General features: G+C 40.2%; 1 protein-coding gene across 1 annotated transcript; it reads right to left on the bottom strand.

The window, feature by feature from the left end:
- Positions 1-8,704: 8,704 nt before the first annotated feature.
- LOC131220046 (probable LRR receptor-like serine/threonine-protein kinase At3g47570) lies at positions 8,705-10,962 on the bottom strand. Its single transcript, XM_058215022.1, has 3 exons — positions 10,665-10,962; positions 10,330-10,580; positions 8,705-10,108 (listed from the first exon to the last, which is right to left on the bottom strand). The coding sequence occupies exons 1-3, from the start codon at positions 10,960-10,962 to the stop codon at positions 8,705-8,707; spliced, it is 1,953 nt and encodes a 650-aa protein (XP_058071005.1).
- Positions 10,963-11,280: the final 318 nt, after the last annotated feature.

The following is an 11,280-nucleotide window of genomic DNA, read 5'->3' as shown; positions in this document are numbered from 1 at the left end:
TAATCTTGAGGAAAATTCACACTGAGTTGGCCACTCATCCATTAAATAAATATAATCATACAAGTAGTACAGGTGGCTTAAGTGATTTTCAGGTTCGGGCTGATGAGGAGCCGGGTTCAAGTGCCAGGGTTGCATGACTGTATCTACCTTGAGAAGCTGAGGGGTCTTGCGGCTTACGTTTACATTCTTCTGTTATTTTTCATGTATTAAATTATGTGAATTCTTGTATTTGTTATATCGAGACATTGGTTTGTATAAGTCATTATGGGCAACTTCTTGTATATTCTAAATGAAATTTAAAATTTTCCTTTATGCATACTTATCTATTCTGCGCTCATCTGCTTACTTTGATGGAAAAAAAAAATGTGTACTCGAATTTGACCATCCTTTAAGGTTAACACTCGGGTTTTGGAAAACGAGTCGTATACTCGGGTCCTGAAAAGTCGGGGCGTTACAATATATATGGTATCACACAAAATAATCATTAAGAAGAAACAATTCTAAATTATAACATCCATATGATGAAACTCTAGATCAGACTCAACTCAAGTTGGGTTGGGTCAATCGAGTTTGGTAAAATCTATTTTTTTTCTAAGCTAAAACTTCTTTACTTTGGGAAAGGTGCTAGCAGGGTTGTTAACACCCAGCCTGGGCCCTGGTAGGGTCACTGGTGCCCAGGGCAGGCGCTAGTGTCCTGCCTAACACTCTAGAGTCATTGGCACCTAGGGCGGGTGCTAGTGCCTTAATCGACGCTCTCGTTCTGGAGTGCTTGGTAAGTGCACAAGCATGGGCTTCGATGCTCTATCGAGTTCTCATGGATTCTTCTTAAAATTTATCTTTTAAAGTAAATCTCACTAAAAAGTCCTTAATGATGCGTTTAAGAGGTATTTATAAGTAAATATGGTGAAAAATCTCCACCACATGGCAGGTTGTGATTGGCCTACGTGGAGGCAAGTGACGTTTGTAGCACACTCGTTATGGCGGGTTGTGATTGGCCTACACTACAACTATAGCACACTCGCGGGGGTAGGCGAGTTGGGACTGAGTTAACTCGTAGTTGACTCAGATCCATCACTTAGGGAGCAATGACGACTTTGGTAAAATTATCTTACTTCATTCATTACAAATCTAATTAAGTTGATTTCAAGGGGGTTGGCTTTTCTCTAGGAGCAAGCTTGGCCTCTTCTTGAGATGTGAGTGTTTACTCCTTTCTTTACTTTTCCTTTTTCTTTCCTTCTATTTTTTCTTCTTCCATGGCCTAGGGTGTGGGCCCCCTTTTGTATCTTTTTTTTTGTTGTGTACCATTTTGGAAGAAGTGTTTCCCTTGTCTTCCAAAAAAAATAATAAAATAATATCCACTCTGACCACCAGGTGCATCTCTCGATGTTAGGCCCAGGGACAAAAATTAGTCTCTTGCGTGATTCAGGTGGACCACAAGATTATAAATAGTATGTGGGACAATTTTCACCCTCCAAATTATTTCCCTCAACGTTGCTCACCTAAATAACACATAGGACTGATTTTTGCCCCCCACCCCCCCTCAATGCCTATATTTTCGGTGTAACATCTAAAGTTAGAGTAATCTCATATAATTGTCACAGTGGACTCTATAAAAATCTAAGGTTGATGTCTCTCTCCCAATTCTTCTCTTTAGTGCAACCCACCTAAATCACATATGAGCCTGAGTTTTTTAGACTGGAACTAACGTGGGTGGGTTACACATCTAAAGGTCAGGGTGGAACAGCTGTAAAAGGGACGCCCACCCTTGAATTTTTTACTAGCCCACCATGATGTCAAGATACAGTCCAACAATTATATGGGTAATCCCACATTAGACTCGGGCATAAAAATTAGACTGGCCTATGATTTAGGTGGGCCACACCAAAGGAAACAATTGAGAGAGAGGGAGACCAACCAACCTTGATTTTTATAGGGCCCACTGATGATTATATGAAATACACTCCAACCATTAGATGTCATTCCAAAATTTAGTCCTATGGCCCAAAAATCAAGACCATCCATGATTTAGATGGGCCACACCAAGGAAAATGGTTTGGAAGGTGAGCATTGCCCAATACACTATTTTGAATAGTATGTTCCCCCTAAATCACAACTTGGGCTCTCAGCCCAACCCTCAGTGGTGCACCTATTGGTCATCATGATTGACCAAACTTCCATTATGCGTAGGTAGAAAATCATTGCCAATATATATATATATATATATATATATCGTTGATGCTGCTCAAATCTGGTCGAGCCTGCTTTACCTTATGCGAGCCACTGAGTACCTACAATTAATGGAGAACAAGAGAATAGATCGGGGGCACCAGTTAAGGATGGGGACCCTCCAATGCCTAAGTCAAGCATATGGACTCATAGTAGGTGTACTAGAAACAAGATATTTGTTGTACCTTATTCCATGGCCTTGGGGGGTTGTAAGCTTTCTATGTGGTGTCGTATCTGAGTTGATTTGCTAGATATGCTGGAGGTGCTCGTATTGGAGTTAAACTCTAATTTCAAGAATATATCCAACTTTACTTTGATCGACGTGATTTTTGGCGAAGATCTCAGGAGGTAATCCCACCGTATATGGAGAGGATTCTTCTTTTTATTCCGAGGTCTAGGTCAGCATCTGAGGTTAAGGTTTGGACACGAGGTCGAGGTCGAGGTTGGTACCTAAGGTCAGGCCAGGGCCTAATGTGACAAATAAAGCAGAGGTAGAAAGTAGCCGACACCAAAGGTTGGGGTGATTGTTTGACACTCAAGCAATCCATAGTCATCGAGTCTGTCTACTCGGCTCATCTGTCTTATACATTTATTTAGCTCCATTTTACTCATAATAGTAGCCCCATACTTTCTATACTTTATTAGCTCGAGAAGTAACTTTTGAACTAATGTATGAGAAGGTAGCTCGTTACATGTATGTTCCTCAATTTTGATGCCTTTATGTATGGGTGGTTATGTATGATAAATTAGTAGATACAATAGTCGAGCATGTAGTGATATGTCGTGCATGGTAGAATCAATTGGTCGACCGTCAAATAGTAGATGTATTAGTAAACCAAGCACTAAGAAGGACTTTCTTCCCTTAAATTGGGGGAAGTCCTTATGGTTAATCGTATAGGTCGGATAGTTGGGATTTGAAAGAAATTTTCTTCCCCTGACTTGAGGAAGTTCTTTCCTTGTAGAATTCGTAAAATAGTAAAGGAAAAATGGTAGCAGTATTACGAGCACAAGCACATTTTTCCCTTTTACAAAGGCAGGTCATTCACATTCAAACATGTAGATAAAATAGTAGAAATAAATGGGAGAACCTTATTCCCTTTAACTGAGGGAGGTTTCTCATAGTCGAACACGAGTAGTTTCTACCGAGATGATCAGTCGAGCATGATCGTTTCACTCGTCAAAGTTCCTCAAGGGTAGTAGATTTTTAGATGATCAGCCTTCCATGAGTGAGGTAAGAGCTTACGCTCCATGTCTTTTAGTCTGTACATCCCTCAATACCTGATGTCGGGGTCAGGGTTAGCCGATGATCCTTATTACCGAGATTGGTTGACTGGTTCAACTCGGTCATCACGTTTCCTTGTTAAGCCCAACTTCCTTAAGTACCTGCTCCAGCTTGGTGTTTAAGGGAGTGTACCGATGGAAGCGACTTTCCGGATGTCGGTTGGTATACTGGCATCAGTTTTGGTCGTCTTCCTTTCTTTTGGCGTTATCGGTAGAGGACTCTCCTTCCTCCCTCCGCTTCCTGTCGTTAGTTGAGTTATTTCTTTCTCAATTAGCTCTTTGTGAACTAAAGAATTTATCGGCATTGGAATAATTTTGAGCTCGTTTAAATAGGTTGACGAAAGTATTTGGGTCGGAATAGTCATCTACATGAACAGCTTCATCACGAGTTGTAGTCTCTTAACAACTCGTCTTCCTTCTAAGTGACTATAAGGAAGTAAGTTGATGGCTTTCTCCTATCTATAACACCAATGAATTGAGTGATGAAATCCTTACTGAGCTGGGCGAAAGAATTAAAAGACTTTGGCTTCAGTTGTCTATACCATTCCCATGCTACCCTTGATAGAATCAAGGAGAATGCTCGGCACATTACAGAGCTGGTTACGCCGTATAGCTCCATCTATGCTCCGAACGACTCCAGATGCCTGGCTGGATCACCAGTCCTGGAATAAGGAGTAATGTGTGGCATCCGTAATCTCGGCGGTAGTGGAGATGCCATTATATCGTCAGTGAATGACGTCTTTACTTCTTCCGACATCACTTCTACTAGGGTCGGGACCTAAGCTCGGTACGCTTTTTTAATATCGTCGATTTGACCTCGTATCTCCCTGAGCTTGGCATCCTAAGGGACCTTCTCTGCCATTGCCTCAGGAGCTTTTCCATGCCTTTTGTTCTCCAACGTGTCGTATAGGTTGGAGTCAGCAAGCACAATAGTTTCCGTCGTGTGGCTGGGTGCTTAATTATGCTACTCAGGTTGTTGCCTGGCTCCGTATGAGTCGTGAAGTGCCTGCGGAGGTCGAGATAATTTGGTTGCTATAACTGCTTTTGCTTCATGGTCGAGAGGCTGACACTGCCTCTCCAATATTTGCATTATGCGGTCTACATTGCCGGCTACGGCCTCAACCTAGTTTTCTAAGGAGATGAGTCGACCAGTTCTATTGCGGGGCCTACCCGAGGCCAACGTTGGGATATGGTCGGTATGATGTTTCTTAAGAGATTCCTCAGGTTGCTCATCTGGTACGGGGATTGGTGCAATAATGGTGGCCAAAGCTCACTTTCTTCATTTAGCTATGACTAAGTAAACAAAAAGATGATGATTCTTTTGATGTAAATGAAACTTTTAAGGCGGCTTTGCTATCGTTCACACATACAACGCCAAACTGTTGATGCTAAAATCTGGTCAATCCTGCCTCACTTCCTACGAGCCGCTAAGTAACTACAATTAATGGAGAATAAGATAATACACAGGGGCGCCAATTAATGCCGGGGACCCTCCGATGCCCAAGTTAGGCGTATAGATTCACAGTAGGTGTAGTAGAATCGAGATATTTGTTGTACCTTGTTCCATGGTAGGGGGTATATTTATAGGGTTTTTTTTCGGCGGTTTTGCATCTGAGTTGATTGTTGGATTTGCTGAAGGTGATCGTATTGGAGTCAGACTCTAATTTCAAGAATATATCTGACTTTACCTCGATCGGTATGAATTTTGGTGGAGATATCGGGAGGTAATCCCTGAGAGATAATCTCACCCGTATAAAGAGAAGATTCTTAGCCAGCTTATCAGTCTCATACATTTGTTTAGCTCCATTTTACCCATATATGTCACACTTTCAACGTATTATAAATTATAAAAAATAAGAAATATAATAATATTTTAACATGGTATCAGAGCAGAGCTCACATTAGAACTCTTTCTAATACCATGTCAAAATATAGCTTATATTTCTTATCACAAATGCAATATGATAAACTAAAAATTAATAGTCTAAAAGATTATCTCTAATACTCGATGTGGGACTAAAGAAAGTGGGAGTACCTACTATTACGGAATGAATGAGACAACTGTCTATAGAAGAAAGAAAGAAATTTAAAAAAAGATAAGAAAAGAAAAGAATACCAGAGAAGGCGGTTGGAAGGTAAAGGCATGAAAAAGATAAAACCAGGAGTGCTTGGAAATGACGACAGAATTTAGAGAGTTGTAAAGATATTCTAATGGAAGCGGGTATAGGGCACCGTTAAGGCTCTGAGATTGTACCAGTGGTACCATGTGCCGATGATCCAAGCCATTGATACGACCGGACTCATATAATTCATGCATCTAAGAGGAGACTTGATCTTGATTCGATGGGTCAACTTTATAACTCAGTGCTACTTGCAACTAAAATTGAATCAATCACCGAGTGTTACAGTTATGAGGACAGGAATAAAAAAAAAAACAAAGGATTGAAAAAAAAAAAAACAGAATGGATCGAAATTTGGAACGCACGATTTCAGTGAGAGGTGCCATGCCTACTACTGTCAAGAGGTGACATGTCTACAATTGGATCTCCATTTTAAGTCAGGCCCCACCCAATTAAAGGATAATATTACATTGACATATGCCACTTTAACACGTTGTGTGAAACATTACATTGACATTTGCCACTTTAACACGTTGTGTGAAACATCATTCCTTTACACACACACGTGTCTATATATATATATATATACTGTTTTAAGAACACATCATACGTGATGTGAATCCAAAATCTGAACGGTCCACACGAAGCAAAACCTCATGAAACCTTTTAGGCCCAATTTTTATTTTGATCCAAAACTTTGATGAGCCATGAAAAATGAAAACAGTTTCCTCTCTTGATTTGCATTTCTCTTTGCTATGGCCCTTAAGAATTTTAGATCAGTGTGAAAATTTATCCCTTAGGGTTTCATGGGATTCTGTATCACATGGACTGTTCAGATTAGACACCCATGACATGTGTGCAAAGGTGCGCACGGGCATAGGTGAGCATGACTCATATTTATATATGGGAAATGGTAGTACGAGGTCCACCTCATGGAAACTTCCCATGAGGTCGAGCTGTGTGGGCCCAACATGATGTCTGTCGAACATCTATCCCATCAGTCAGATGCATCATTCCAATGTGTTTCATAAGCTTAGAATTCAAGTCAATCCATGACTTGTGTGGGCCACACCACATACAACAGTTGAGAAGGGTTGCCCTGCCATTAAAACATTCATAATCATATATTACGCCCACTGAGATGTGGTTCATGATTCCAACCCATCCATTGTGTGTGTCTCACTTGGATGGGGAGTCAAACCAAGTTTCAGCTGCATCCAAAACGCAGGTGGACCCCACCAAGTGCTTTTATATGTTTTAAGTGTGTCTTCACCCGGTTTTAGATGGTATGGTCCACCTTAGTTCCGTATCAGGCTGATTTTTGGGATATCCTATGACCTAAAGGGGACCCATCAAATGCACAATGCTGATGTTCTACATACATGACTAGATGGATAAAACAGGTAGGCTCAAAGATCTTTTCCCGCACCCCAGTTGGTAATGGAGGGGTCATTCCGAATCTGAGTACCCATCATGTGGGCACAACTGTGAAAATGTGCTAACCAAAAATCTCTGGCCAATTCCTCAGGTGGGCCATGGTGTAGAAAACAAATGAACAAATGGACAGCTTGTGAGCCTGATGGAACATATTTTTTCTGACTAAACACAATTTCTAATGGATCTCAACAATCACTTTGATCCAAATTGGACAGCAGACCATTTTATTTTAACCATTCATTGATGGCCACCAGTCAGATGGTTAGATCTTTCCATCTCAACGACTTTCAGTATATGATCCATCTATACCAGTGCTTAGCATTTGGAATGTTTGAAATCATGCAATCAGTATGATCTTCCATCTAGAATCATTGCCCACTTTGATTTTCTATTCGCTTCATTCTATCCATATCTAGTATTTAGTTGGAAAATCATTTCTTAGAAAGATAATATCTTACAATACGATCATTTCCTAGGCATCACTGGAGAGAAGGAATTCAATGCTGAAAATCTAAGTAGAACACCTGATGCAACTTACCATACACTACATATCTTCCATCCTTAAACACCCAAAATATGTCAAGATATACAAAAGAGAAGACGAACCTTGCCCCTCAATTGTGGCTGTCATGGTAGATTCCGGCCCCAAGATATAAATCCCTGATTGCATGCATTTCCACGACAATATCTCTTATCTTCATTCTTTTGTTTGCAGATTCTACAGAACATGAGACACCAATTTCAACTATAGAAACCAAGCACTCTAGCAGTTTACTCAAGGGAGTGTTGCATTGTTGTATGTTATTCAGAGCTCGAACTTCTTCTAAGAGCAGATGTGGGTCTACGATCCTCATCACTTGATCAGGCATAGACATCACCATGTGCAGACGCCATTCCACCCATTCCATACTCTGCCACTCATGCATCTCAAAATTTTCAGATATTAAGGTTTCATTCCATTAATTAAATAACAATAGAGAATAGTTTTTGAAATAGAAGAAGTGGCAATCATTGCAAGCTTAAGAAACAATAATCCTATTAATTTTAAACTTTTGAAGCATGATCATGAAGTTATATTGACTAACAACAAATGAGTCCTACAAGCATAAGACTAAGAAAAAAAACAAAAACACGACAAACACAAACATGCAGCTCAATATAAAACAATTTGCTTCTATCGAATGTTACATGGCCTACTGTTCGATGCATTTTCAGGTGAAGTTTATCTTTAAAATAAATTAAATTAAAATAAAGACATTTTAATTACTCCATTGGAGAAATCCTTCCATTATCTCCTTCATTCTTACTGAGAGTTTCTTTCCAATCACCACTACAACTGGTTTTAGTTGTGGTAATGGAAGTATATTGGTTGTGGTAATAGAAGTATAAAATTTACAGAACAATCTATTTTGAAGTTTTTATTGATGCCATTATTTATGAGGAATGATCCAATACTCTTAGAGCAGTATAAGTTATAGTGCTTTCAGTTTCATCAAGAAACTTGGATATTGCGATCCAGACTCTCCATCAGTTATCCTGCCCATTTTATGGGCTGCCATAAGCAAAATCAAATCAATTGGATGATTCACCCACCTGTAAGTAGATTTTCTAAGTTTTTAATTTTTGGGCCATTCATTTTTTTAAATACATGGATTGAATGGATAGGCTTGGGTAGTAAAAGTGGTTTGATCTTGAGAGGTATTAGTGGCAGCATTAGAAAGGAACCTTGCTAATCCAAAATCGCCTACATGGGCACACATGTCATCATCCAATAGAACATTGCTTGGTTTTAGATCACGATGAATGACCGATATCTGGCAATGGTGATGAAGATACTCCAATGCAGATGCGACATCAATGGCTATATCCAGCCTTTGAATAAGGTTCCAGCTCCACAACTCTTGGTTCCAATGTACACTTGGATGCAACCACTTCTCTAGACTCCCATTAGGCATGTACTCAAATTCTAGAGCTTTGAAATCATTGCCTTTAAAATCAATGCTTGAGCAAGCAGATATGATTTTAACTAGATTCCGATGCCGGATATTTCTCAAGGCTTCACATTCGACCATGAAACTCCTAGAAGCACCATGTTCTTGAAGATTGAAAACTTTCACTGCAACACATGTTTGATCGTGATCTAGAAGTCCTTTGTATACAGAACCATAACTTCCCACACCAATCAAATTATCCAAAGAGAACCCACCAGTCGCTTTAAAGAGATCTGCATAAGAAACATTTAAAAATTGGCCCTCCAAGAAAAAGGCAGGCAAAAGCCTCGTGCTGGCCTTTCTTCTCACCCAGAAAACAGTAGCAAAGAGAAATGATAAAAGAATCAAACCTAAAACTGCACCGACAATGGAGATTATTACTTTTAGAGAAATCGACATTCCATCTTTCTTAGGAGCATTCTTTGGGCACACTGGCAGCCAGAATTGTGGGATACCTCCACAAAGCTTCTTGTTTCCAAGGATCGAAAATTTGCTCGAATTTTTAAAAACGATTTGGCCTTCAAGATCATTGGATGACAAGTCCAAGTACTCCAGAAATGGAAATTTCTGTAGAGCTTCTGGAATATGCCCAGACAAGTTATTATGAGAAAGATCTAGCAGTTTAATACCCTTGAAATTGCTCAAGCTCAGAGGAATGGCTCCTTGAAACAAGTTATTGCTCAAATTAAGGACTTCAAGGCTCAGACAATTGTTTATCTCCCTAGGAATTTCACCCATCAATTTGTTGTGAGAAGCAAACAAATATTGAAGTAGTTCCAACTTACCAACATCCGGTGGTAGAGATCCAACCAAAGAATTCTGGTCTATATTAAGTGTGACCAGGGAATGAAAACTTAAAATTTCTTTGGGTATGGTACCATTCAGCTTGTTTCTACTAAGAACCAATGTTTCAAGATGACGACAGTTTCCCAGACTCAAGGGGATGCTTCCTTGCAAACAATTTCCATCTAAATAGAGTTTAACCAACCGAGTGATGTTGCCAATGGAGGATGGGATTTGTCCTGAAAGTCTGTTGCTGTACAAATACAATCCCTGCAAATTTTGAAGCTTCCCAACACCAATAGGAATAATATACCCGTCACAAAGCTCCTATATACACCAAACCTATTTAAGTTGAAGAGATTACTAATATCTGTTGGGATGCTTCCAGATATCGGATTTTCTCCTAACTGTAGTATTGTTAGGTGGGTAGAGAGATTGACAATGGTGGCAGGAAGTTCTCCTCTCAGTCGATTGGAACAGAGATGTACTACTTCCAAATGACTGCAATTGGTCAAAGAAGTGAGGAAACTCAAGTCATTATCTCCTCCTCCAACTCCAAATAGGATATTGATATCCTGCAATCTTCCGAAATTTCCAGGCATGGGTCCGCTAAAATTATTATTAGCAAAACTAATAACAGCAAGTCTTGAAGCATTGGGTAATGAAACTGGTATCAGTCCAGTAAATGCATTTTCTGAAAGGTAAAGATATTTGAGATTAGGAAGGGTGAGACCTAGATTGGCTGGAAGGTTTCCGTGAAGTCAGTTAATTGCCACAGAGAAATAAATGATGGATGAGAGGTTGTAAAGCGATGGTGGGATCAGACCAGACAGTTTATTTGAATATGTCTCAAGATTTTGTAATTTCGCTAGCTGTCCTAGCTCATCAGGGATGCTTCCTTCGAAACTGTCATAATGTAGATAGAGAGAAACAAGAGATGAGAGGTTCCCGAGTGGTGGTGGGATGTTGCCCATGAGATTGTTACGGCCAAGATTCAATGACACGAGCTTTGACAGTGAGATAAGCTCAACCGGAATTCTCCCCACGAGTTCGTTTTGATCTAAAAGGATGGATCTGAGCTCCGAGCAGTTGGACAGATTGTTGGGTATTCCTCCTTGTAGCATATTATCACTCAGATCAAGATCTCGAAGCTGAGAGAGCTGGCCGATTTCACGTGGGATTTCTCCATGGAAACTGTTGCTCGGGAGGTTGATACTTCTCAGGAAGGTGAGGTTTGCTACACGAGGTGATATGGGCCCCACCAATCTGTGGGACCCAAGATTTAAGGAGATGACCCTTTGAGGGTGCCCGTGACTGCATGTGACTCCTTCCCAGGTACAGAAATGGAGGGAATCATTCCATGAGCTGAAGACCCGGAAGGAATAGTTGGATATCCTATCCTTGAATGCGATCAAGGTGACTCGATCTGTCTCATTTCCTAA

The sequence above is a fragment of the Magnolia sinica genome, chromosome 12, assembly GCF_029962835.1.
Source record: "Magnolia sinica isolate HGM2019 chromosome 12, MsV1, whole genome shotgun sequence".
Taxonomy (NCBI): domain Eukaryota; kingdom Viridiplantae; phylum Streptophyta; class Magnoliopsida; order Magnoliales; family Magnoliaceae; genus Magnolia; species Magnolia sinica.
Note: the sequence above shows the minus strand (reverse complement) of the source record. Positions and strands in the feature narration are given on the sequence as shown.

Coding starts and splice junctions, on each gene's coding strand:
- LOC131220046 (XM_058215022.1), bottom strand. CDS start 10,962: ATGCTACAAGGAGGAATACCCAACAATCTGTCCAACTGCTCGGAGCTC. Junction 10,581..10,664: donor ATATTCAAATAAACTGTCTG/GTCTGATCCCAC, acceptor GAAACCTTCCAG/CCAATCTAGGTCTCACCCTT. Junction 10,109..10,329: donor CCAATTGCAGTCATTTGGAA/GTAGTACATCTC, acceptor CAAAATTTGCAG/GGATTGTATTTGTACAGCAA.